Raw genomic sequence first — 27,228 nt, forward strand, 5'->3', positions numbered from 1 at the left:
TATAGGACAGGGGTCTCCGAGTATAGCTATCTACTTACCGATAGTAACCGCGTACTGCAGCACAGAACCAAAGAAACCTCTGAAAAATAACTTTGAATAGCCCTTGAAGGTCAAGAAACGCAGAGTCTGGAAAGTGGGGGGACTTTTACTGTGCTGCTAAGGAGTTAATGAAAAAAATGCGCAGACAAAAAGCCCCTAAAGACATTTCCCTTTTATCAACCTGACAGCTTGCAGACTTAGCAAAATCTGGATGTTACCTACGTGGCAAATATGTTACTTTATTCTTCTTCTAATTACCCTGTGTTTCCTTACTAACCCGGGGGCTTGGACTTGTCACTGCGATGGGGGCTGGCTGGCTGCCCTGAGCCCGCCGCCAGGCGCGTGCAAGTCGGAGCAGGCTGCGGACGGGGGGAGGGGAGCGGGGGACCGGGCAGAGCGCGAGCCTCACGAACCAGAGCCCCGGGGCCCCCAAGGCCGCGCGCGCGGCCTGGCGGGCCAATGAGCGACGGAGCTGGCGCGTCCCCCCGGGCCGGCGGAGAGTATTTAAGGGGAGCCCCCCGGCCGGAGCAGGGCTCGCTCGCTTCGCGCTCCTCTCTCGGCACCATGGATAGCAAACCGGTGAAAGTGAGCAGCAGCGCTGTGCGCTTCGGCGCCTCGTACGGCGGCAACCGGCTCTTCGCCAGCGGGGGCGGCAGGCTGAAGGCGGGGGCGGCAGGGGGCGCCGGTGCCTACGGAGGAGGTTTCGGCCTCGGGATCTCCAGGGTGCTGGGAGGAGGCGGCGGAGCCGGGTTCGCCACCGTGAGGGCCGGAGGGGTCGGGCTGGGCTACGGAGGGGGGATGGGCTACGGAGGGGGGCTGGGCTATGGAGGGGGGATGGGCTTGCGAGGAGGGGCAGGGCTGGCCCTGGGCTCGGGCATCGGACTGGCCCTGGGCTCTGCCGGGGCTCTGGCCGGCCGCGGGGGCGCCTTCGGCGGGCCCCTGGCGGCCCTGCGGGGCCGCATGAGCGGCCGTGGCTTTAAGGTAGGCAGCTACGGCTACACTCCCGCCTTCCTGTTCGCCACCAAGGCCGGGGGGCCGGCGATCCCCGACATCCCGTCCATTGACCCCACGCTGCCCTCGGTGGACACGGTGCAGGTGACCAGGCTGAAGGAGAAGGAAGAGCTGCAGAACCTCAACAACAAGTTCGCCTCCTTCATCGATAAGGTGAGACAGGCGCAGCTTCTTGCGCTCCCCGGGTCTGTTTTCTCTTAGCAGAAACCGGGGTGCAAAGTTTTCCGGGAGCTTTGGAGAAAGCGTTTCCTTTTTTTTTTTCCTTCCCTCCCAGAAAAAGACCTACATGAGAATTATTCAAAGAAAGTGTTGGACATGAGCTTGCTTTATTTATTTGCATTTCTTTCTCCCCCCTATAATAGTGTGCTCAAGGTTAGTTAAAGTGAAAATAAAACAAGGTAATTCAGTATAATCGACGAATTGCAATAAAATATTGTCAAAGATAAATAATAAGCACATAACTAGGTTAAAAAAAAAAAAAGATAAGTCCCACTAAAATAAAAACTCACCGGTTAGGTGGCTTCTACAAGTTTGACTTCACTTGGTCACACATCTGTAGAAGGTTTATATGATCTTGGAAGCTCATGCACGTTAGGATCTTTGGATGATTCTTATGTTAGCCCTATAAAAATGTCACCAAACCCGAAAAGATCAGAGCAACCAAAATGACCTTGTCAAAATTAGTAGTTTGAGTTAATTTCCAGAAGAGCATTGGCAACCTTTAACTGGACTTTTTCAGCTGGAAAAAATTCTAAAACTGCCCAAAGGTCATTTGAAGTTCGACTATTAAGCATTGACCCTTCATCTATCACTGAAGAGTTATAATATAGTTACATATATCAACTAAACCTCAATAGTGAATCATTTTTTTTCCACTAGTGGATGCTTCAGGATATCAGGTAACAACAAAAGGCGAGGAGTACTGAATACATTCAGGCTGAGGAAATAAGGTGCACCCTGCCTAGAGCACGGGTTTACTCACAGTTGGGTGCATGTTTGGAGCACACAATAATAGCATCTGATGCAGCAAGGAGACTAGCGCATCTGAAATGCATGCACCCTAACAAAAGCATACCAGATAGCATCCATCTTATTTAAATTCCATGTAGATGAAGACACTAGATATTACCTCCTGATGCAGAAAAGCGTGCTCAAAGGCTGGGCACCCAATGCACATTTTTAACGCGAGGCATGTAACTCCAGCTCCAGAGGTGGAGTTAAGTTAAATCGCAGTGAAGGGCTCATGAGAAACATAAAAAATATGGTCCTCTGTGTTGCGATAAATATCCTTCTCTTTAGTATCATCCTGACTCTTGAATTTACTGCTTCCAGTGGAGAAAAAAATATATATATACATTGATTTGATTAAAAAGAAGCACACTCTTATTATGACTGTACAATTTAGATGCTTATAGCAATGGGTGCTTTATATAATAAAGTTTAATATTAAAATCAGCAAAGTCTATGAACCTAAGTTAAATAACCAAAAAGAAGCGCACATAAAATGGATGCTCTTATTGAGCACCCCTTGCAATAAATTCCTTTAAGCACCAGAAATGCACAATTATCCCTCAGTGTGCCTTATTTTACGCCGCCCCGATTTCACTCTTTTAAATACTGTAGCAAGCATAGAGGGGATGTGGATGTGCACGAATTAGGAAACGGGCACTCAATATGTTTTGAGCGTGTGTCTTATTGCATTGGCCCGAGAATGTTTGCTGTATGCTGAGAACCAACAGGTTCTGCAGTTATCAGAGGCTTAGCAAACATCTCTTTTGCTTCAAACTCCAGAGATGCTGTTTTCCCTGAATATGTCTGGAAGTCCAACCCATCCATAACAGGACACATTTTCTTCCTTATCTCCTAGGCTCAGGCCACTCCCTTCAATGAGTTACCTTATGTTGAACCAGCCCTAATCCAACATCAATTTGAATTTCCTGGCTGGGATAATCAGCAGCGGCAGCTCTTTGAATATAAATTATCAACCCTGATATAGTTTTATATCATCTTATTTGTCTACTATTTGCTAACATATGTTTGTTATTTTTATTGTTCCATTTTTTTTTTTTTTTTGCTTTGTTAGGTTGTTTTGTCATTGTTTTACATACAAATCATGTATGTTATGCTTGTATTTTTGTTACCTGCCCTGAACTTTGAAACATGTGGGATAAAAGTAATTTTAAATAAATAAATAAATATACACAAAATTATTTTGGGATAATTTGCATCATTCATATCCAAGCCCTAATGGGATCTCCATACCACTGTAATTAGTATATATATCTGCATTCCCATTTGAAAGTTTGCCTCTTTCAATTTAATTGTTGCAACTAAAGTCTTTTTCTTGCAGGTCCGTAGTTTAGAACAGCAAAATGCTATCCTTAAGGCTCAGATTTCCATGTTTAGCAGCAATGACCAATCGGGGCCAGCTAATACTGCAGTGGTAGCAGCCACAGCCACGGCTGGCTACAAAGGTCAGATTGACACCCTGATGCTTACCAAGGAAGCTCTTTTAGCAGAAATAAATCATTACAAACAGATTATCGAAGAAATTCAAGCCAAGTAAGTCTTCCCTGTTCGCTATTACAGAATTCCCTTTTGATATAATAAAGTTTCAGGTGTTGTAATTACTAAATAACAGTGATCCTGCTTTTCAAACCAGTCTTACTTAAAACAAACTACAGTCTTCTTCCAAAAGTCATTTTTGCACATTATATTCTGTAAGTCAAATCATGAGGTACAAAAAAATATATTAAAACCTGTTGCTTTCCAAGCTGTTTTTTTATAACATGGGTCAGCTAGACATACTAGTAAACTAGGTCAGAGATCCAGAGATTTTCACTTCGAGGTCACTGGTTCAGATGTTGCTCAGCTTGGCAATAACAAAAAGCCATTGCCTTCTGAAATATGTTACATAACCTGTGTTAAATGAATTGGTAGCTGTAGTGCAGTTCCTGGTTGATTTTTTTTTCCACATCACTGAAACCATTATCCCATCTGACACAGGCATGCTTGTTAGCAGTGATGGCAGAGAAACCAAGAACCGAATCAGCTTGAAAATGGAATTAACCTTTCATACCTTGGACGTTGTCCATCAGGAGTAGTTTGGGGAAGTTTTATCTGTTGTATCCGTTCAATGATGAGGAGAATGCTCACTGCTGACATATTTCACAAATGCTGCTTTCAGCTGAAAAGTGGAATAACACGCCTTCATTTTAAAAGTAAAGTTGAGGTCACTATTTTCAGATAAATTCAGCATAAAAAATTGATATGTGATATTCCAGGAATTGCAATGAATGGGTGGGGAGCTGCATCACACATTTTCATTACTCTCCTGCCCTCTATCTCTCTCAACATAGAGTATTATGATGACAGATAAGGACTCAGAGGTCCATCTCATCTACCCAACTCCAGTCCTGCTGCAGTGCCATAGACCCCAGTTGATCTTTGGCTTTTCTGCCATTACTTCAAACCCAGGCATCCTTTGTTCTTGTCCCAAGTTTTGTTTTGTTTTTTAAATTTATGTTTCTACCACTTCCCTGAGGAGAGCAGTCCATGCATCCGCCATCCCTGGACTGCACTTTGTAAACTCGTTGACTGAGAGGAAGGACCCTGGATGACTCCATACCAGGGTCTTAAAAATCTTTAATATAGCATAGTGACCTTCTGATTCAGCTCCGGCTCTGCCAAAATATAAAATCAATGCTATTATCCCAGGGATATCATCTGAACTCTCTCAGGCCATTAGCAAACACAATTAAATATATTCTTAAGGAAAGCCCTGGAAGGTCGGATCCTGGCGGGGCAAATCAGGCTCTCTCTGTCCCATTTCCCATTCGCTTGCTACACGTTTCATTGGTTTCCAATCAAGCACTCATTTAGCATGATATTCTTGATTTTATTTTGAAGGCATTTACCTGAAGCTGATGGCGCTGTCACTTCAGTAGCCCTCATTGAAAAAGCAAATATTTTAAAGAGGATAGAAACATAGGCCATGCTGAAAATATATTTAAACAATAAACAGAGTAATATTCATTTTCAGGTACTTGTGGCACCACCATAGAACTTTTCATGTTCAGGTTTCTAATACAGAACAGTGTAGCCAGAACTCTTCAATTCATCCATTACCTTGTAAATCAGTTGTTTACTTGTTTTCTATGGTTTTCTAGTTCTCAAAGTTCTTGAGATTCTCACATCTTTGGATATTTCAAACTGCAAAAAAAGCAGTATTATATATTGGTCTTTTATTAAGCCTTAATTGTGTCTGTAGTCCATTGTGAAGCACTTTCAGGTAGATTTTAAAAGCCCTGCCTGTGCCAAAAGCGGGAGATGTGCGACACCGAGCGGATTCTGTAAGCCGTCCATGGATGCGCGTATCTCCCACCGCGGAAGGAAAAGGTTTGCAAAAAGGGGCGGCAAGTGGGTGTGGTCTGGGGTGGGGCATGGGCCTGTTGGGGGGGGGGGGGGCCAAGAGATGTGCATGTAAATACTTGCTCGTACCGCGGACCCCTGCCACATAAATGTACTTTTGCTATGGAGGCCGTGTAAGTAGTAAAATAAATATATTTAGGCCAGGCAGTGGAGTTTGAAGGGTCTGGACTAACGGGGGGGCTGGGGGAGAAGGGTGGCTATAAAATTAGGGGGGGTTTGCAAGTCCTATCCCTGACCCGGTGAACTGGGAACGAACTGGGAAAACTATCTATGGTGTCGGCACAGGTCAGTTGTAAAATTTCCCCGACTTACGGGGTAGACGCCTGATTTGTGCGCCCATGCGCGGGCACATATGTACTCGTGTCCAGGTTATTTTATAACACGCGTGAGCCGGTATACGCGCGTACATGTGTGCCCGTGTGGCTCTTTCAAAGTTATCCTGACAGATTATGCGGTATACAAGTTTTAAAAATACAAATAAGAAATAAAAAGCTATCTGGGTTAGCTCGAGAGATGTTAGGTTTGTCCTTAGGGATTTTACTTCTCTACATACCTTAAGCTGCTGAGGGACAGATGAATTAAGCACTTTCCAATAGACACAAAACAAGGAAAAAAGTTAGCAACTCCAGTGTTAAAAGTACGTTCACTAGAATATCATGAACCACCAGATCATTGGTTTAGTAAAAATTTTTAGGGGCAAAAATTTTTTTTTTCATCTTGAGGGATTATTTTTGGGATTCAGTTCATTTAATGCTTATTTCTGTTCATCCACCAAACTGGAATAAACATTAAAATCACTCAGAGTAATATCCCCCTCTCCCCTGTGGCTCTCCCTTGCCCCATTACCTCTTCCATTCATTACCCTTCCTGGTCCAAGGGTGAAAGGGGCAGGAGCTTGTTTTGCAGCCGTATTGCTTTATAGTCATGTTTTATGGCTGTAAAACGTGGCACTGGCCAGGGCTGAAATGGGCACCTTTTTTTGAAGTAGGACTGGGCGGGCAGGAGTAAGTGAGGATTACTCTTGCCTCTTTCACCCTTGGATCAGTGCCATGGAAGGCGGTGGTCGGAGGTGGCGAAGGGTGACTGGGGGATCGTGGGTATTTCTTGGCAAATAGTGAGTCTATTTGCTAACAGCACACACTACTTGCTGAAACATTTGGGGGGTATTTTGGAGCTATTAGGAATTTGCTTTGTTTGAAACAGTCCAAACCAAAAATGGGCATTGTTATTGGTGCAGCTTGCACATTTGTCTCAAATGAATGGACATCCCAACGGTTTAGTGATTTAGAAAGCAGCTTACCTAAGAGTAGTGGGAACCGTGGCACATCATGAGACTTTCATTTCTTTGTTTTCTGTGTGGAAATAAAGGCCAATAAACAAACAAAAAACATTATATAAAGTCACACCTTTTTTAATACATTTCGTGACTTGCTTCTGGGAGTTACACTCCTTTCCTCGAGTCAAAACAGAATGAGCCAGTCAGCGAGAACAATGCCTGATGACCCTACAAGTGAATCGTGGTGATGATGACTATGGTTATTATCATCATGATTCATATAGTGTGTACGACAGATTACATTATGATGAAGGGGGCTGGGGGTGAGGAGGACTGCTGTGTTAGAGGTGACAGAGGAAGCAGAATTAAGTTAAAAAACCCAAGTCCCTGTTAAATTCTTTGTCAGATTTTCTTTGGACTTTCTGTTTAACAGGTAACTAAATCAGTCATTTTTGCCTGTCCTTAATTGTCCCCTGGTTGGATTTACTGCGCCAGAAGGCATTTTGAGTGAAAGGGGAGAGTGAAGGTCAGACAGCCTCTAATTTTTGAAAGGCAGGGGCGGTAACTTTCAAACCGGCATGCAGGTGCGCTTAGCTGCGGGGGCATTGGCAAGCGCCAAGAAACACAGCCATTTTATAACGTGCGCGCATATATACGCGCACGTTATAAAATAGCCTAACCGCACACACATGTGGGCGCGTGCCTAGGTGCTTAAATCTCACTTCTTCCGTGTAAGTTGGGGAATTTTAAAAGGGGCACATGTCCACGCCATTGCCAGTTTAACCAGTTCGTCTACCAGTTTGCCCAGTTAACAACTAGGTCCTTCAAACCTCCCTGGTTTGATAATCTGCACTCCCCCCCCCCCCCCCCCCCCATAACCCTCCTGAGAAATGGCTCTTTTTATTTTTAAACTTATACCTACTCCATTCAGGTGTGTAAGTATTTATACTCACATCTCTTGGCCCTGCCCCATTTGAAAACTTTTGAGATGTGTGTGCAGCAGGAGATACGCAAGCATCTGGGCAGCTTTTAAAATTCAGTGGATGCACACTAGCCCGACTTGTACGTGTATCTCCTGATTTTGATGTGCGCCAGGCTTTTAAAATTAACCTCTGTGTGCAAAAATGTTTTTTTGTCACAAATTTTTATACGTTCAGTACAGATTTGTGTGCTACAATCCAGTATAATGCAAATAATATCAGGATTTTTGGTCCATCCTGTGTCTTGCTGTGTCTGCAGGATTCACAACCTTTGTGCATGCGCACAGCTTAGAGGGAACAGTGACAGTGGTGTATATCTAATTTAGGGGGTCATTTACTAAGAATATCGCATGCAAAAAGTCCCTTATCGCGTGCGATACCAGAATGGGGGCGGAGTCGGGGCGGCGTCAGCCCCGGAAGAGGAGGAGTTGGGGCGACACCAGGGCTGACGCTGTGAAGACTGCGCCGAAAGTGAAAGGTAAGCACCTTTATCGCTGCCGGCGCAGTGCAGTAGAGGTGTGATCGCTGCCGGCTAGCGCAGGACTGCCCCCCGCTTTGCCGCCCCCCGTTACCGCCGGGATTCAAAGAGCCCGGCGGTGTTAGTAAATCCAACCCTTAATTGCTATAAACCTCTTATTTTGAAAAGTTTAATTTTCAGCCTACTGTAAAGCACACAACTTGTAAACATAAATATTTTTTCTACTATAGTTTTCAAAAATACTACTATAATTCTTTAATGCAGAAAAAAGTTTAACAAATAAGTTGTAGGTGATTTCCTTTTATTAGATTTATTTAATAACATGTGTGACTAGAATTTGGGAGTCTGTTTGAGAAAACCTGAGATTTTAAGTGGTTATTAAATATTGTAAAGGTCCATGGAATGCAACAGAGCTGAGTTGTTTCAACATGTGTTTGCAGGTATGATGAAGATATATCCTCAACCAAGGCCCTGGAGGTAGAATGGACTTCGTTGAAAGATGTGAGTTCCATAAGCATGCAACAGAGCAATCAAACTCTATAGCCAAGGATTCATTTTCTATTTACAGCTTTGAAAATTATTGGTTTGCTGTGCAATATGGTTTTCTGTCATCTGGTATAGTACCAGGCCAGTGTATGTGCCTCTTTTCTGAAACCCTGAAAGACAGTTGATTGATTTTCAAGATTTGGCACGCAGCTGAGATTCTGCTGTTGCAGATGCATTCCCAGACCTCCTTTTCTTTCAGTCTCAAGCAAATTAATTGTGCCTCATTTCTTTACAGGATGTCGACCATGTTTATCTGACAATCTTTGAACTTAACACAAAGATAGCAGGCATTGAAGATCAGATTACATTTGCTAAGCAAATTTATGATGCTGTAAGTATCTGACAACAACTGAATTAAGTAGAGTTTTTCACAACTTTATTTCCTATCTCAGATTTAGCCAAGTAGGTTTCAATGCAAGTTCAGTGTACATTTAATTTAGTTTTCACGTGACCTATGATACTGTCTAAAAAATGTTAAGACATATCAAAATACTTTCAGGTTATGATGTTAAAATCAGAAATGTGCTACCAATTACTTGTCACGTATCTGTTGCTCACCGAGACATTAAATAATTTAGCAAGGGTTTCCTTGGAGCCCCCAAAAGCCTCTTCCAGCATACCATTGGCTTTAAATATTGGTCAGGAGAGTGTAGCAGGTGTTAGTGGTAAGGTAGGCAGGTGGGTAAGAGGAAGCAGCAGCGAAGAGCTGGCAGAGACAGCAGGCAGGCAACTTGTCAGGACTTCATGGCTAGATGCAGAGAGATCCTGTTTTTAATGCTTTTCAGTCATTTAAATCAATAACCAAACACAGAGTACAAATTAACGGAAGTGTACTTGAAGAAGAAATATACTAGTAAGTGTTCTTACAGTGTCTATCACCTAAAATACCTAGCATTAGAGCTTTTTTTTCCTGCTGGTATTTGATAGTACTTAGTTCTGGCATCTTTCACCCCACCCCCGCCCAGCGTCGGCCCCTAGGAAATGACAGGAGGAAAGGGGCTGGATTAGAGAGCAGAGTAGCTCTGCTCCAGTCTGGTCTTTGGCCAATGGGACACCAGTCCTGTACGCGGTGATCTGTGATCATATAGAACAGCTCCAGAATCTGGTGACTGTCAATACTATTAACCATCCTGAACCCTGTAATTTTAATTACTACTATTAACACTATTATAATTTTCTCTTTTTTTTTCTCCTTTTCACCACTTTTTTTGTATTACTTTGGCAACGCGTACACATTTTCCTGGGACTAAATCTGAGAAAAGCACCAGTGATGCCTCTCTTTCAATCTCCTTCCCTCCTGGGTGCTTTTCCCATGCCATGACACTGGCAGAGGAGGTACAGCAGGTAAAAGCACTGCTGTCTTATGCCTCCTGCCGGCAGGAGGGGAGGAGAGGATCAGGTTGTGAATGAACCCTGCAACCAGTTTAGGAGCTGGGCTACCTTGGGGGGGGGGAGGGCACTCTTGGGGGGGAGGGCTACCTTGGGGGGGAGGGCTCTCTTGATTTCACTGCCTCCTCCTCCACCCCTCCCCACCCCCTGTATCCGAGTACCAGTGCCTTTCTTTCTAGAAAAAAAAGCACTGTCTAGCATAAGTGGATAATATGAATTAAACCACCACTCATGAAAAGGTAACATAAAGGTCATGCTCCCTTTTAACTGTGCATTAAAAGAGTGACTGGTTTCTTTTTTTCTATGAAAAAAAAATTACCTACAGACGCACTTGAGAGAGTTTTGCAACAAAACAGCTAACAAATGGTCTGTCTTTTAAATGTTCAGCTCTCCTTTAGATCAAATATCACATTCATAAAATATGAGCCTGCAAAATGATTTTATTTCTATTCTGTTCTTTTACTGATTGAACTAAGTGGCCTTTTCTGCTGAAATCTTTGAGTTCCATATTCAAATGCCAAAGGCAATCTGTCTAAATAGCAAATGTGGCATATTCAGCCATTTATCTAAATTATAGTCAGATAAGTAGTTATCTGGCTGTAACTTAGCTGGATAAAAAAAGGGGTGTTCTGGGGGCATTTCTGGGAGGGGTTTAGTTATCTGGCTAATTTAGCCGACTATTGCATGTATCCAGCTGAGTTAGCCGGCCAAGTGTAGCTAAGTCGCATTTGGGCCGAACCAGTAAATCCTGCGGGAGAGCCGGTGCTCCGAGGCGAGCGCCAGCTCTCCAAACGTGCTCCTAGGTCACTCTCCTGGGCGCGCGATCAAGTATTTAAATGAGGTCCCGCAATAAAAAGAGGCGCTAGGGACACTAGCGCGTCCCTAGTGCTTCCTTTTTGACAGGAGCGGCGGCTGTCGGCGGGTTTGACCGCTGACACTCAATTTTTCTGGCGTCTGTTCCTGAGCCCGCTGACAGCCACGGGTTCAGAAAACGGACGCTGGCATAATTAAGCATCCGTCTTCCGACCTGCGGGCACATTTAAAAAAAATTTTTTTTTACATTTTTTTTTTATTTTTAGGGCCTCCGACTTAATATCGCCATGATATTAAGTCGGAGGGTGTACAGAAAAGCATTTTTTTCTGTACATGCAGGAATAACTAATAGTGCAATCAACATGCATTTGCATGTTGCGGGCACTATTAGTTTCGGGGGGGGTTGGCCACGCGGGCTAACAGTGTACGCCACCAGAGCGCACTGTGCTGTATCGGCCTGATAGTCATAAGATCAAAAAAGCTATAAAATGTAGGAGCCTCTGAGGCAATCCCCAACAGTATCTTATGAAGGTTCTCATCTCAGCCCCTCAAAATGTTTTTTGGAGCCAAGGCTCCCTGTCCTGTGTTTTTGTTTTTGTTTTTTCATTTTCACTAGCAGCCTTCCCCCCCCACCCCCCCTCATAAAGAAGAGAAATGGTGCGGATTCCCCCCTTCCTCCTGACACTCCCCATCTCTCCCCCTCCCCCCCCCCAGTACCTTCATGTTTGTTATTGCCAGGAGCCAGGGACACAGGTGGCGCTGGGAGCTTAAACTTGCATTAAGCTTAACTCCTTTGAAAATGACCTCTATAAGTTTTTAGAAAATGCAAAAAGTATTCATGCAGTGCCAAACCCTGCCCATCAGCACATCTTTTTTTTTTTTTTTCTTAAATGGTAAATAAAAAAACCTTGCTCAGCGGGCGCAGCAATTCTTCACAAATACCTCTTCCGGATACTTTATCTGTTTCCTCTGAGAGTTTGAGGTCAATTGATTGTCTTGAACAATCAAGCTACTTTGTTAATTTTGAATGCTTCTGAGATTAAAAACCCTATATTTAGTAATAGAAAAATTTCTTTCATGGGGAGGAAGTTTGGGTTTGTCCAGCTGTGTGTAAACTAACGCAGAGTAGAAGATCTTTCCTTCCGCTGTGTGAAAACTCAACAGCCTTTAAGGGGAGGGGGAAGGAATTTTTCCTTCCATATCCTGTGCAATGATTGATTAAGATGGCTGGCAATAGGTTTTATCTTTCATGAACCCCTTAGTTGAAATCCTTCATGCATGGTAGGATTGCTGTGGTTCCTGCCTCTATTCCAGAATAGGTCTAATATTGGCTGAATTTAGTGGCTATGTAAATGCCTTATTTTTCTGTCTTACTCCATGCCTTTTTCCTGTATTATATTAGGCTTTTTTTTTTTGTATGCTTTGCCTCCTTAGCATTATTGCTGTGATTCCCTGGTCATTGTGGGCTTGGTAGAAGGTATAATTAATTGATTATAGTGCATTTGTACTATGTTCTTACTATTGGTTATGACTGCATTTCCCTATTTTCTATCAAGCAGTTTACCTGTATTGTGAATTAAAATTATAAAGCTAAATAGTTTTGAGAAAAAGAATGTCTCTTCACTCTTTGGGTAGAAGTAAATGCATGCAGGCCCTATGGATGTACTTTTATCCACATAGCAGGCAATTTTTAAAAAGTCCATTTCCGCAGGTAAAGCACTATTTCACACATGGAAATGGCTTTGCTGAGATTTGGGGATGCATCAGCTCTGTGTGGGATACAGGACAGCATAGTTATGGTTTATGTATGCAGTTTACTTACAGCAGTTTTTTGTTTGGTTTTTTTTCCCCCCTGTTTTCAGAAAGTGAAAGAGGTTCAGACTGTACTTACAGGTGGCACAAAAGCTGCAGTTTCCATTTCTGTCGATAACTATGCTCAGGCTGTGGATCTGAAAACGGCAATTGCAGATATGCAGCTTCAGTACGAAGCCCTGGCAGCACAGACTAAGCGGGAAGCATTCAATGCAGTGCAAAACAAGGTACAGTAACTGCTCAGAGGCTATTTATTTGTCCTTTCCCTGAGCCCTTAATAATGAAAAAAGAGAAGGACCATGAAGTCGTCTTATAGTTTTCCTCTGATTCACTAGAGAAGATACAATATTATCCAGTGTAAGTGATCAGGCTCTGACACCCCCCCCCCCCCCCCCCCCCCCCCCCCCCCCATCTCTCGAAGTGAATCTCTTCGAACATGGACACGTCTGGACTTTTTGATTATGGCAAGTATTTGTGTAAGCAGGATTTATGTGCTGGAACACCCCCTACCCAAAAGAGCCAAACTGGAAAACCGATTCAGCCTTCTGTGACTTTTTCTGCAGTGTGAGACATGCAGGATGGGCCCAAAGATTTCACATTGGGCTCTCTATCTCTCTGTGCTTCAGTTTATCCAACTATAAGAATATAAGAGGGTTTTTTTCCCCCCCCCCTTTTTCCCCCCTTGGAAGGTTCTTACAGTCTGGGTCCATTCTAGAACTGACTGCACCTGTGTTTCGGAGGAACTGTATAGTAAAGCATTGTGTACATTCAAACTATGATACTGAAGGAAAATAAGATCTTCAGATTGTCTGCACTTGACTGCTGTGTAAAATGCAGCTCCTACTTGTCTGGGGTACAGGTTAAACTGCCCTTTTTTTTAATACAATAATTTTCTGTAGCAGGAAAACGGTGGGTAGGGCATGATGCTTCCACAGTTGTCATCGTCATGAATATAAATATGCATTAACCATTTGTTAAACAGTGACTATCCTATTATCTGATGGCATTATCCACATAGTTTCATTTGTCAATTCGGTATTCTGTGTTTTCTATTTACTTACTTGAAAGCAGAATCTGCAAACAAGTGTCAGACTTGCTGGTAAAAAGAAATACTTCTTCCCAAACCTTTTGACATAGGCAAATAGGCTTATCAACAAAGTTTGCATCAAATTGGTTTATGCAAGTATAGTATAGCAAAACATTTTGTCAATGTGCAAAAACTCTCTTCCCCTTTTAAGTTATGACATACCAATACTCTCTCACACTCCTTAATGCGCAGATCAGTACCCCAATGCACAATCTGTTTTACATGTTGCCCTGTTTTAAGTTCTTATCATGTGGTCTATTTATAAAAGAGTTGGGAGCCAGCAAATATGCGTAACTACATTAGTTGTAGCAGACTTGTATTGTTGTAGCACATATTGTACATTTGTTTTATGGGACATTAAATCACTTTGCTGTAACTATCAGTGTCATGTTATAAAGGGGAATGTGATTGGGAAAAATGGAGGCAATGTCTGTAACCCCTGGTGGGAAGGAGTTGGTCTTTGCTCAGCAGTAGCGCTTATTGACCAGACACGAGAGACGATGCATTAAAGCGTACCCAGCCTAGTGCACAGGCTTACACGTGGTAGGATGCACGTTTTGGACGCGCTAGAGTTGCACCCTATGCAATAAGGAGACCAGCATGGCCAAAACACGTGCCCAAACAAACAGGTAGCCGATAGCGCTCATCACATGTAGATTCCATGTAGTTGAGGCTATTAGCTGTCCCCCCCCCCCCCCCCAATGCAGAAAATCGCTGGGCACACAACACTCACTTTTTAATGCGGCAAATTTAACTCCAGCCCCAGAACTGGCGTTAAGGAGAAATTTAAAAAAATACTGTCCTCTGTGGTTCCTCCTAATAGTATCGCAGCCATACTTAAATCTACTGCTTGTGGTGTTTAAAAATTCTGGGCACACAATATACACACACACACACACACACACAATAGACATGCTGCACATCAGTTTTGCTCCTTGATATTGTGAGTGTGTATACTGTGCAAAATTGACCTGAAGCGGGATAAAAAAGACACTCATTTTGAGTGCCTGTTGCAATTGTGGGTGCCTGATGGATTTGAGCCCTAGGGACGTGCAAGTCTTCCCTAGCGCGTCCTTTTAACGCAGCAGCTCATTTAAATAGTGCATCGGGCGCTCTAGAGACGTGGCTGTGCACACACGTTAGGCAAACAGGCCGATCAGTACAAGCACCCGTTTTTAACACGTCTTATTCCATCAGCTTGTCAGCATGCATGTAACTTTTGCCACTGGCCAAGAATGATTGTTGCAATGCTGAGCTAGATGGAAGCTAAAAACTGGTGATAGAGCTGTGGAATTTAATGAAAGTTCATGGGGCTATGGCTCGGTAGCTGTTGGTTCTAAATAAGCTAGAAACCAAAGGAACAGGAAAAAAGTATTAGGTCAAAAATATGAACATAAGAAATGTCATGCTGGGTCAGACCAAGATCCATCAAGTCCAGCCATCCTGTCTTCAACAGTGGCCAGTCTGGGTCACAAGTACTCAGCAGATCCCAAAAGATCTATTTCTTGTTGCTCACTCCCAGGGATAGCAATAGCTTACAAGTACAGAAAAATAAAAATAATAGGTGCTATTAAATAAGGACCTCTCTGTATTTAAATCTTGGGAATAATCTAGCAGTGACAATTTTCTTGAATTTTTTTTTTTTTTTTTTTGTAACACTTGCTTTAAGTATATATTTTTATCCCACACTAAGATCTCCTTGGTGTCTGGCTCTGTACAACCTGGAGTGCAAGCTCTCACATCATATAAAGAAGATTATAGAGTCCTGAAGCTACAACTTGAATCAGTGCAACGGGAAATAGATCGTATAAAGGCATTGGTAAGCAATTTCTTTTAAACAAGAACATTTGAGCCGCAAAATAATCATTGAAACAAAGTTAACCAATAGATCCATATTTTTCATAGATCTGTCCATTTAAGTATGCATTACTTAAAGCTCCTAACTTTGAGGCACCAGCACTGTGGTACTAGCAATACGCTAAATAGAATCTGATGTGCAGTTTGGGGGTGGAAGGACAAAAAGTTTGCTAGTTTTGATATTGCTTTATTAACACACACACACACACCGATTCCAGACCATAGCGATATTTGTAATAGCCAAATTTTATCTAGATAGCACAAAATATCATTTTGGGTTTCCAGTAAGGTTTTGTCTATTGGTGAAACTTTTGAAAGAATAAATCAAGCTTGGATTACTTGGATGCTGCTGAAGGATGGAAAAGAGGGTAGACTGAGTGACAATAGGGGGTAAATTGTGAATTTAAGGAAAAGACTAACAGTGAATAGCTATTTGGTTTCCTTTGTGTTCAACTCTTTTTACTTCAAAGAACCCATTAAGTTTAACCCATGAGTGAAAAGTGTGGGTCACAATTGCCATGAAAAAGTATCAAATGTTCATAAGAATTTCAAAATTAATCGACTTGATGATAACAGTTCTTTATATGTTTTAAAGAATCTGCAGTTGGAGACTCAAATTTCAGAGGCTGAATCTAGTAATGATAGTGAAATAGATCAATACCAAGATCAAATCTCAACACTACGGTCTCAGTTGGATGATATCAGAAAGGTATAGTAACTTATTGAAGGCATGCTTATTGAGTATTACTGTTGTCTGCATTGTCTTAAATCTCATGAAAGGGATATTGAGGGGCAATTTTCAAAGGGTTTAGCCATCTAACATAGGAGTTAAGTGGCTAAAACAGCCCACTTGAAAACTGAACCACATTGAATTCCTAAAATTAAGTAACCAAAGAGTGGACTAGGCCAGGTATGGGGGTTATGTCGGTAGAAGCAAGTTAGGACCTTAGCACAGTTTTCAATGTGAGGCATCTAACTTAGGTGCTCAGATTTAGGTGCATGAATAGCAGGCATAAATGTAGATGGCCAAAATTTGATGTCGATTTAGCAGAATGTTTAGATTTTTAAATGGTCAAAATTTGGATCCCTAGGTGGATTTTAGGTTGAATTACTTGCCTTTCCAAATATAGCTCAAGAGGAGTTAAAGTAGGTAACTTGCTGTTCCAGCAGGCATACATTCTGAAGGCTTGATTTATTAAGGACCTTCCCTGTAGACACAGAATGGGGAGAAGTAAATCAGGCCCTAAGTTTGTGCCTGATGCCATGAAAGGTGATGTGACTTGCCCAGGGATACAAAGAGCTTCAGTGGGAAAATCCCAGCTTCCCCGGTTCTCAGCCTGCTGCTGTAATTATGCTTCTCCCTCTTTTTGATGAACTACTCACTGGTTTTTGAAAATTGATCCCTTAGTTGTCTACAGACTGGAATGTGGAACTAAGGTTAATTCATCCAAATCTGGGATTTTGGAAAATTTCTGGCAGAAAGCTAGTTGTGCAAGCTAAATTAAAACCTACAAAATAAATTATAAGTTAACCATTATATTAAAGTGAATTAATGAATTACCCATAACAAGTGACAGTTTGGTTCACTGGACCTTCATAAGGGTTGAGACAAAATGTCTTTTGCTATAGGCAATGAAACAATTAGCTCATTGTAGTAATTTACTACAATTCACTTTGCTGTGTATTTTGACTCACTCCCCATGTAAGTGGGTGGACTCCCCACATTAGAGACAGTCTCCAAATTCTTGTCTTAGAGAAACAGAAGATGTTGATGGATAAGGACCCCTTGGTACATCTAGTCTGCCCACTGTTTCTGACTTTTCCTGCTAATATTAAGAGTTCCTCTTTGTTTCTGTACTTAGTTATTCATGGACCTACAATGTGATTATTTTTATTTACCAGTGTTAGAAAACATGGTTTAGAGGCCCTTCATATTTTGGGAAAACTGAGTAAACCCCTTTTATGAGGTTGATTTTAGATCAACACCTGGTCCAAATCAAGTATTTATTCGATGTTGGATCAGCTTTACAATAACTCAGCTATTCAGAATGCAATATCAGCTTCATTATCCATTTTTGGATGTGCAAAGTCATTTTTCAGATGTTACCAACATTTTGAATTGGGCAAAACAATCTGCCACAATGTCAGCTCAAATTAAGGGCAAGAATGCAAAAACACTTCAACACACTTCAATCACAATACTGCCTCCTGAAACATATTTCAAAAACCTTTAACATGGCCCAGCTTCATAAGTCAAAATAAGAGCTTTGGCCAAATTGATATGACTGATGGAAAATTATGTGTGTACAAATCCTATGAAAATTGTGCGTTCCAGTTAAAGCCAAGCATTAAAGGAATTTGACAGAAGCCTACCAAATCTGTTGAAAGAAATTGAAAATAAGAAGTGACAACATATATTTCAAGAACATATTTTGTGACCATTTATTTTTATTTATTTTAAAAACTTATATACCACTTTCCTAAAATTCTAGTGATTTGCAAATGCACATTCATAAACATTTAAACTAACATACATTTACATAAAATTGAATGATATTATAGTAACACATACTTAGATTTTAACTGATTTTATAAGTATACAGCTGTCGATTTATGGAATAACCTTGAAACTTATCATGGAATTACTTCATTTTGTGTACATCACTAATACATTATCATGGGATTACTTCACATCATTTTATACATATCACTAATACATTTAATGTAAAACAGAGGTTAAAACCTAAAACTGATGACTTTCAAAACGATCATATCATGAGATTGCACCACATCATTTCATGCACATCACTAACACATTAAAACAAAAGACATAGGTTAAACCTTAAAACCTAAAAACCTAAGACATTAAACTGTCATATATCTAAAACATTAGACACAAACTAAAAGGCAGAAATACCATTGGACAATTCGGTTATATGCTTGGTTAAAAAGAGGATTTTACCATTTTCATGAATTTAAGTATAGAGCATTCTGTTTTCACTTCAGAAGGAAGAGTATTTCAAAACAGTGGACCCTGTATGCAGAAAAGAAGCTCAAGTAATTTGTCCAATTTTATAAGCTTAAAAGAGGGAACAGAAAATAGATGAGATGCTGATCGTAAATGATTAATTGCACACATCTAACTTGCAATTGATTTTATAATGTAAACATTTTAATATCTAAAAACGCTGGGCCCAATATTAAAAAATAAATATTTATTTAAGTTAACCGGATAAGTCTTATCCGGTTAACTTAAATGGGATATTCAGCAGCATAGCTATACCGCGGAATATCCATGTATAAGTCTTTACTTAGCGAGATTAAATCTGCTTTATGGCAGGTCTAACTTACCCAATTAACTTAACCAGATAAGTAGTGCTTCTCCAATCCACCCATTCCCCACCCATCGACTATCTAGATAAGTGACATCTGGTTAAGTGGGAGCTGCTAAACATGGCCGAATATTCAGTGGCTGCCACTTAGCCGCATAAGTCCTACTTATCCAGCTAAGTAGCATTTCAATATTGGCCTCACTCATTTTTGGAGAATTAAGCATGTTCTTGAAGAATTAAGAAGCATATATGGTACTCTACAATAGCCCTAGTGCACCTTACAGAACTAGTAATCATATAACACCATGATGAATTAGGTTTAAATATTCTAATTTTTAACTATTTCTTTCTTGAAATTCCCACAATACAGCAAATTGCTCATTATGGTCAAGAATATCAAGAACTTTTGGCAGTCAAGATGGGGTTAGATGTTGAAATTACTGCCTACAAGAAGCTTATGGACAGCGAGGAGACAAGGTAAAAGATGTAATGTGTTGCACTGATTGTATTTTGTGCTCTGTGGAAACAATTTTTAGCTATTCAGAGCATTGTATATGACAGAAATCCCTAAACTGGGTTTTGTTAGACTAGGGTCCTGAAACTTATCACTATGGTCCTTTTGCACTAAGCATTTTCCCTATAGTCACAAAATGGAAAGAAACTGTTAGTACATCTGGCCCTATATTTGGACCTAATTCAAATGCTCAAATTTCATATTTATGGATTTGTTCAATTCTCCCACGATATGCAGGGCTTCTATTCTGTGCTTTTTTTTTAAATAAAAGTTTCCATTATTTTTATTTGCCAAACTTGGTAAGTAGCTTTCTGGTGGACATGTTTCTAAATCCCAAGTTTGAGTGAGTTGAACCTATAAGAATCCTTACAGCAGGGAAACAGCCTTTACTGGACCAACATAAGAATTCACCAAAGGTAACGTAAACATCCTCTGAAAAAGGAACATGTGTGATTCTAAAGCTCATGATGTGCATAAAAAAAAAATTTGTGCCTGTTCGTTTTTCGGTTTGAGGGTGGGTCATTTCGGTCCACGCCCGAATCAGAAATTTTTTTCATTGCCAATTTCATTTAAAAAAAACAAAACAAAAGTCCCGATCCTTCAAATTTAACTAAATGGAAAGCCTCCCACCCTCCTGATCCCCCCCAAGATTCACTCAATGTCCCTGGTGGTCCGGCAGGGGGCCTGGGAGCTCAAAGCGATCTCCAGCTACCGGGGGCCGTCAGCTGCCAGTATTCAAAATGGTGCCAGAGGCCCTTTGCCCTTACCATGTGACAGGGGCTACCAATGCCATTGGCCGGACCCTGTCACATGGTAAGGGCAAAGGGCCGCCGGCACCATTTTGCATACTGGCAGCTGACGACCCCCGGTAGCTGGAGATCACTTTGAGCTCCCGGGCCCCCTGCCGGACCACCAGGGACATTGAGTGAATCTTGGGGGGGGATCAGGAGGGTGGGAGGCTTTCCATTTAGTTAAATTTGAAGGATTGGGGTGTTTTGGGGTTTTTTTTTCTTAGATGTGCAGTTCCTGGAAAAAAAAAAAGATTGAAACCCTATGAAATTTTGTGGGTTTTGCTTATAGGTTTTTTTTTCTTTCCGAAATGTGACAAAATAGGAAATTTCGTCTTTATTTCCTATTTCGTTGCAAACGACTGCACATCTCTAATGTACAACATCTTTGAATAATACTTATGTTGGTTAAATAAAAGATAAGAACAGCATACAATCTAGTTTCTCCAAAAGAAGTACAGCTACTGGAATCGTGTGTAGTAACTACGAGACTTTTATTGGCCTTCTGAGTGCCAATAAAGATTTTTACAACTCGGACTTCAAGAAATGAGAGCATCTTGGCTTATTAGCATACTTCAGTTTTTCTTTTCTAGAAAAAGGATAAGCATGTTAGTGCAGGGAAACTCTACAGGTTTTTAAACTTTCTATAGGAACTATGCCTCTTTAATGATCACGCTGGCAAAAGTTATGCCAGCTTTATTTCAAGACCAGACAAAACAATTTTCCTAACTTCCTCTCTTTGTACTTCGCCTAGCAAACCTTTGCTATAGACTTGAATAATAAATAAATAAATGTCATAATCACAAAACAGTTGAGCGTGCAAGATAGGCTGCCTTGAAGAATTATAATAAAAAAGATTCTGTTGTGAGGAATGGATCCAGATGGATCACCAGCTGTCCCCTTCATAAAGAAAAACACTGAAATCTAATTAAAACATACTTGGGGTTATATTTCAGTAAGTTTGCTGAAATGAATTTCAGAACTGTGGAAAACAGTCACTGCCGTTTGTAAAACATGCCTGCTTTCCACCAGTTAACCTTATGCTTCCTTCCAAATATTGAAAGTGAAGATGTGTGAGCCCCCTGCTGTTCACCCTCCTGCTTTCCTATCAGCATTGCCAAATATCCTACAGGAGTAAGCAGCCAGGAGAACAATTAGCAAAAATAATTCAGTGGCATAGATATATCATCGATTTTTTTTTTTTTTTCCTTTAGCTTTGTCACAACTCTTCCCAATTTAAAATCTGAACCTGGAGCAAATGACACTGGTGCAGAACTGGAACAGAACCTTGCTCTATCTACTCCTTGACATGGAGCAGACTTTTTTCTTTTTTTTTTGCTCATGGAGTCCAGCATTTTGTGCATGTGTGGCTGAGTGTATTTATCACAAAGACCATTTTCAGTCCACTGTATTTCTTCAGTCTTTTTGCCAGTTATTCAGCTTTAGACCCTTCACACCACTGGTGTCACACTCAAATTAATGAGTGATGGAGACTTGAATTTAATATTGAGCACTTACACAAACCACTTGCATTCATTTTCACCAAGAGTGGTCATTAGATTTGCAGTGGGTGTGTCATTTAACCAATACAGTACATAACATAATATATAATATGATATGCATCAACAAGTATCAATAGGAAACACTGAAATGCCTTGCACGGCCACAGTTTTTTTTTTGTTTCATACCATGTTCTGTTTCCCTCATTCATTGCTCACCCACTCAGAAACTTTTTATACAGGCCCATTCTAAACATCCAATTCAACAGTCACACACACAAAACCCATTCCCCCATCTAATGCTTACCGCTCTGCATCCAGAACACACACCCATACAATCACTCATTCCATCCACTGAGAGAACTTCACAACACTAATGCGGATGCAAAATAAAGATTTGCAGCGGGAAGGGTAGCATGTAAAATAGCAAAATGTAACACTTCCCTTAATATTTTAACAAGGTCAGTCCTCCTTCCTTTAGTTTTCATTGCTCCTCTTTTTCAGATGTGCCATAAAGACTGTTAGTTCTCTGTGTTTAGTCAAGAGTGCCAGGTAAACAAACCCATAGAGAAAGAGAGAGGCTCCGCTGGATTGTAGCCAGTAATGCCATTATAATACATCTCCCAATGAAGGATAATTTGCATTAATAGAAAAAATGGAGGTCAGGAGATGCTTGTTGTGGGACTTATTAGTGCCATGGAAAGTTGTGTTAGATATTCTCCTGGCAGACTCTCAGAATCCCAGCAACTTGCTGAAACATCAGGAGGACAAGACCTGAAGTAGCCCATTCCTTGAGAAACAACTGGCCCCAATGCAACTCCGTGACAAAGCTTTTGGTAAGCAGCAAACTCACACTGTATATAAGCACTGTCCACAATAGCCACCATTATCAATATTGATTTAGGAAACAGGACTTTTCCATGGTGGCAGGAACAGTTTAATAGTAGACAACATACTTAGTTGCTGACTTGTTATCACTGGTAAATGGAATTTGTAATGTATTGCATCAACCTTGATCTTGCTGATTTAAGGGGTTTTTTGGTATGAAAGCTTTGTGTATTAGGAACCTTTTAGACAGTTGTCAGCTTGTCATGCATGTCACTAAGGGCCAGTATACTAAAGGGGATTTCCCACTGTGGGTGAGGAAAACAAAGCTTAGTACCAACTGGCCCTAGATATCTCATTTATCAAAGGGGAATTGTTGTCATAGGCACAAAATTAGGAATGTCCCTAAAATTTGCCCAGCCTTGATAGAAATGCACGCACAGAAGCAGTGCAAAAATATATATTTGAAGGTGATTGTTGCAGTTAGATTATCAGTGTAAGTCAGTGCACACAGCAGCCAATTTCTGCAGCTTAGATTGGCAGTACAGAAGTTAAGAAAAATTCACTCATTCCTAACCACACCCTATATAATCCAAATTGGTACTGGTTCACGGTAATAAACGATTATCTGTTAGCCACCAAATACCACGTTTAGCATACGGCATACACCTCAGCTTGTCCGGGAACCAGTCAGGTTTTCAGTACATCCACAATGAATAAGCATGAGATAAATCTGCATGCATTGGAGATCCATTATGTGCAAATTTTATATCATGCATCCCCTTCACAGGGGGAAACTTTTCAGAGACAAACTCATTGTAGCATCTAGAAAACACAAAGATTCATGCTATGGAGGGCATTATAATTTAATTTGAAAGGCCTAGAGGATCACACTTCGGTCATTTCAAAGAAAACAGTCCTCATACCAAGTGTTGTGTTCCAAAACATGAATGAAGTTATATGGCTAAAAAATAAAGCCGTTCAGCAATACAAAAATAATTATAGTTCAAAGTACAAAAAAACAGCTCCTTATATAGTCCACAATCTCAAAATGCAGATCCTCATTCATGGAGTAGTAATAAAAGCTGGAAAGCGGGTCTTCCCTTTACTGCTAAGGGTCTCCTCACCAGGAATCCTCTTCCCAAAGCAAACAGTAGCAAATATCCCTCTCCTATCCTGGAGCCCAGCAAGCAAATGGCCTTTTATTGCCTCTTTCCAGCTCTCTTGTTAATGACTTCCCTCAGGACTCTAGGAGTCCCCCTTTGGAGCACTCACCCTCCCCCCCCCCCCCCCTTTGTGGGATAGACCCTCCTAATAAATCATAATAGCCACTAACCCCACTTGAACCTCCCACTGCTGGAATGTTCCTGCCGTTTAACCTACAGTAAAGCCTGGCCAGCTGTACACCATGCATTGTGGAGACTGGTTGAGGGGTTACCAGGACAGGATTGAGAAGCCATGTCCTAAGATTCCAGGAGAGAGACTGATAGGAACATTCTTCAGGAATGGGGCAGCTGTTGTCTCTGGTCTCCCTGCTGAGTGAGCACATGGTGTCTTTGCTTCTTTTTGCTTACTCTAGAACAGTGTGTTTCGACCTGGTCCTTGAGTATCCAATAAGCAGTCTGGTTTTCAGAATGTCCACAATGACCATGCATGCGATAAATGTATATATAATGGGGCCCCCAGTGCATGCAGATTTATCACATAAATATTAGTGGACTGAGTTGGGAAAACTCTGCTCTAGAATTCCACTACTGAGCTTCATCCCTCTAAAAAAAAAAAAAAATTATATTCATTTTACTTGGGGGGGAGGGGGGGGAGCAAAATAGCTCTGAATGGAGTTTTGGAAGGGACACAAGGACCAAATTATCTCTATTGCATTGCCACACCTACTTGGTCATTTTTCCATTCATGATGACCAATGGATGCTTAATCTATGATTCAATCAGAGAAAGAGTATCGTAACTATTAAAATAGATCACAGGGACAAATCATCCAGCCTGAGCAATACAACATCTTGTCATCAGGCTGGCCCAGTGGCTCAGCAGCAGTGCCATGCAGAAGGTTCCCGATTTGAAACCAAAGTTGAGTTTTTCACTCCGCCGGTTGGTCCATAGGTGGGGGAGAAAGGAGCTGTGGTCCTTCCTTAATGGTGACTCATAATGGCCAGATTCAGTGCGCATGTTGGCCGGGATCTGGAAGGAGTCCTGATGGACAGCCTCTGGCCCAGGACAGGCACTACAATCACCAGAGTAGGTGAATCGGGGGTGTGGTGGGGGGGATTTCCCTAGTAGTTGTGAATAAAGGCTCGTGGGCAGCAGCTTGCAGCCCTGGTTCCAACTGAGCTAGAACTACAAAGGAAAAGGAGGAAACTGCTGGGTTATAAAGAAGGAATTAAAAGACCCAGTCATTCAATTTGTGGTACATCTATAAACATTAAGGCGGTAATTTTCCAACAGTGCAAAATCTGTGGGTTTACATTCATTTTTGAAAATCACATCAGGAAAACTGCCCCTCACATTTGAACCTGGTAATGTGTGGCTAGCTTTCCCAGCAAAATTTACAATAGAGTGTGTGCAAAAGTCGGAATCCCTTCCCAGCCTCAGCCCCAGGATGCAGGAGCACATACTTTTACCCACATAGCAGGTGGGCAGTGTTACAAAAGCCCGTTTTCACAAGTAAAGCACTGCTTTACCCATAAGAACATAAGAAATTGCCATGCTGGGTCAGACCAAGGGTCCATCAAGCCCAGCATCCTGTTTCCAACAGTGCTTTTCGCATGTGTTAAGGTGGTTTTTGCATGCAAAAACGCCTTATCGCATGTGAAAAGGCCATAACGCGAGTTGGAAAATAACCCCCTTAGATTGTAAGATCTCTCGGGATAGGGAAATACCTACAGTACCTGAATATAATCCGCTTTGAAGTGCTGAAAAAAGTGCGAAAAGCAGAATATACAAATCTAAATAAATAAAAATGCCACTGCACTCCCCCCAGTTATCCCAGACCATTTAAACCCCTGAGAAATGGCTGTTTATTTTTTAACTTACACCTCATCCCTAGCAGAAGTAAACTTATGCACCACTGGACCTGGGTGCGTGCCGAGGCACATAAGTGATTACACGCATATCTCTTGGCCACACTCTGCCCCTTTTTGGAAACTTTTGAGATGTGCATGCAGAAGGAGATACACGCATTTCTGGGCGGCTTTTGAAATTTGGTTGGTGCACGCCAGTCCGACTTGTGTGTGAATCCCACAGTTGATGCATGCGCCGAGCTTTTAAAACTCACCTCTTAGGTCTCACAAAACCATGATTTATGTGTACAAATCATATTTTCTGTGAATAAAATATTTAAGGCACAAAACTTTTCTGCACGTACATCCCCAGTAACTTGAGTTAGTAGTACAGCTTTGTGCTCCTAACTCATGATGTGGCTCTAACTGTCTTGTGCGCGCGATACAGTAAAACAAAATATTTAAATTAGGGCCCGCGGTAAAAAGAGGCGCTAGGGACACTAGCGCGTCCCTAGCGCCTCTTTTTGGACAGGAGCGGCGGCTGTCAGCAGGTTTGACAGCCAACGCTCAATTTTGCCGGCATCGGTTCTCAAACCCACTGACAGCCATGGGTTCGGAAACCGGACGCTGGCAAAATTGAGCATCCGGTTTTCAACCAGCGAGTTGCGGGCTGATTTAAAATGTTTTTTTATTTTTTTAACTTTTGGGACCTCTGACTTAATATCGCACTTCCCCGGCGCCGGCAGAAAATTAACGGTAGGCGCTAATTTCTTAAAGTAAAATGTGCGGCTTGGCTGCACATTTTACTTACTGTATCGCGTGGGAATGACTAATAGGGCCATCAACATGCATTTGCATGTTGCGGGCACTATTAGTCTCGGGGGTTGGATGCACGTTTTCGACACACTATTACCCTTTACTGAATAAAGGGTAAAGCTAGCACGTCAAACGCACGTCCAAATGCGGGTTAACAGTGCGCTCTATCGCCCTGTGTGTCGGGTCCTGTACTTGGGATTTATGCACAGAACATTTGTTTTGTGTGCACAAAGTATGTTTTCTGCACATAAAATCCCAACTAAAGATCCCAGTACCAGAACGCCAGCTTCTGCCAATAGACTAACATTAGCTCTAGAAACTTTACTCCAGCTCTGACCAGGAACTAAGTTTCCAGTGCTAAGAAAACACAAGTTAAGCCAGTTCATCTCTCTGCATTGGGGCTAATAGCTAATGCCTTCATTACCTTTAAGTTTACATTGGGGTCCTAACTTGTATGCACATTTTTTATGCGCAAACTTCCTTCCTGCATTGGCAGTAAAGTTTGCACATGTGTACACAGAACTGTGGGTAAACCTTTGTGCTCTCCTGAGCACAGCTTATTACATTGGCCCCAGTGATAGGTACCACATTTTTCTGCAAGTACTATTTCCAGGCACAATAACATCTGTATTTTTCATAATCCAAGACTACACACATTGTTATCCTGCCCACTATGCTTTTTACACTGTGCCAATAAAAGTACATACATTATTCCACAATGC

General features: G+C 41.7%; 1 protein-coding gene across 1 annotated transcript in view; it reads left to right on the plus strand.

Moving 5' to 3' along the window:
• The first annotated feature begins 359 nt into the window (after positions 1 to 359).
• The window catches only part of LOC115092027 (thread biopolymer filament subunit alpha-like), a 34,671-nt gene continuing 7,802 nt past the window's right edge, over positions 360 to 27,228 (plus strand). Inside the window, exons 1-8 of the mRNA XM_029602479.1 lie at positions 360 to 1,203; positions 3,401 to 3,612; positions 8,656 to 8,716; positions 8,997 to 9,092; positions 12,826 to 13,002; positions 15,556 to 15,681; positions 16,315 to 16,428; positions 19,422 to 19,528. Coding sequence (XP_029458339.1) covers positions 499 to 1,203; positions 3,401 to 3,612; positions 8,656 to 8,716; positions 8,997 to 9,092; positions 12,826 to 13,002; positions 15,556 to 15,681; positions 16,315 to 16,428; positions 19,422 to 19,528 — 1,598 coding nt within the window. The 5' untranslated portion in view covers positions 360 to 498. The remainder of the gene's footprint in view (positions 1,204 to 3,400; positions 3,613 to 8,655; positions 8,717 to 8,996; positions 9,093 to 12,825; positions 13,003 to 15,555; positions 15,682 to 16,314; positions 16,429 to 19,421; positions 19,529 to 27,228) is intronic.

Source organism: Rhinatrema bivittatum, chromosome 5 (genome assembly GCF_901001135.1).
Source record: "Rhinatrema bivittatum chromosome 5, aRhiBiv1.1, whole genome shotgun sequence".
NCBI classification, from domain to species: domain Eukaryota; kingdom Metazoa; phylum Chordata; class Amphibia; order Gymnophiona; family Rhinatrematidae; genus Rhinatrema; species Rhinatrema bivittatum.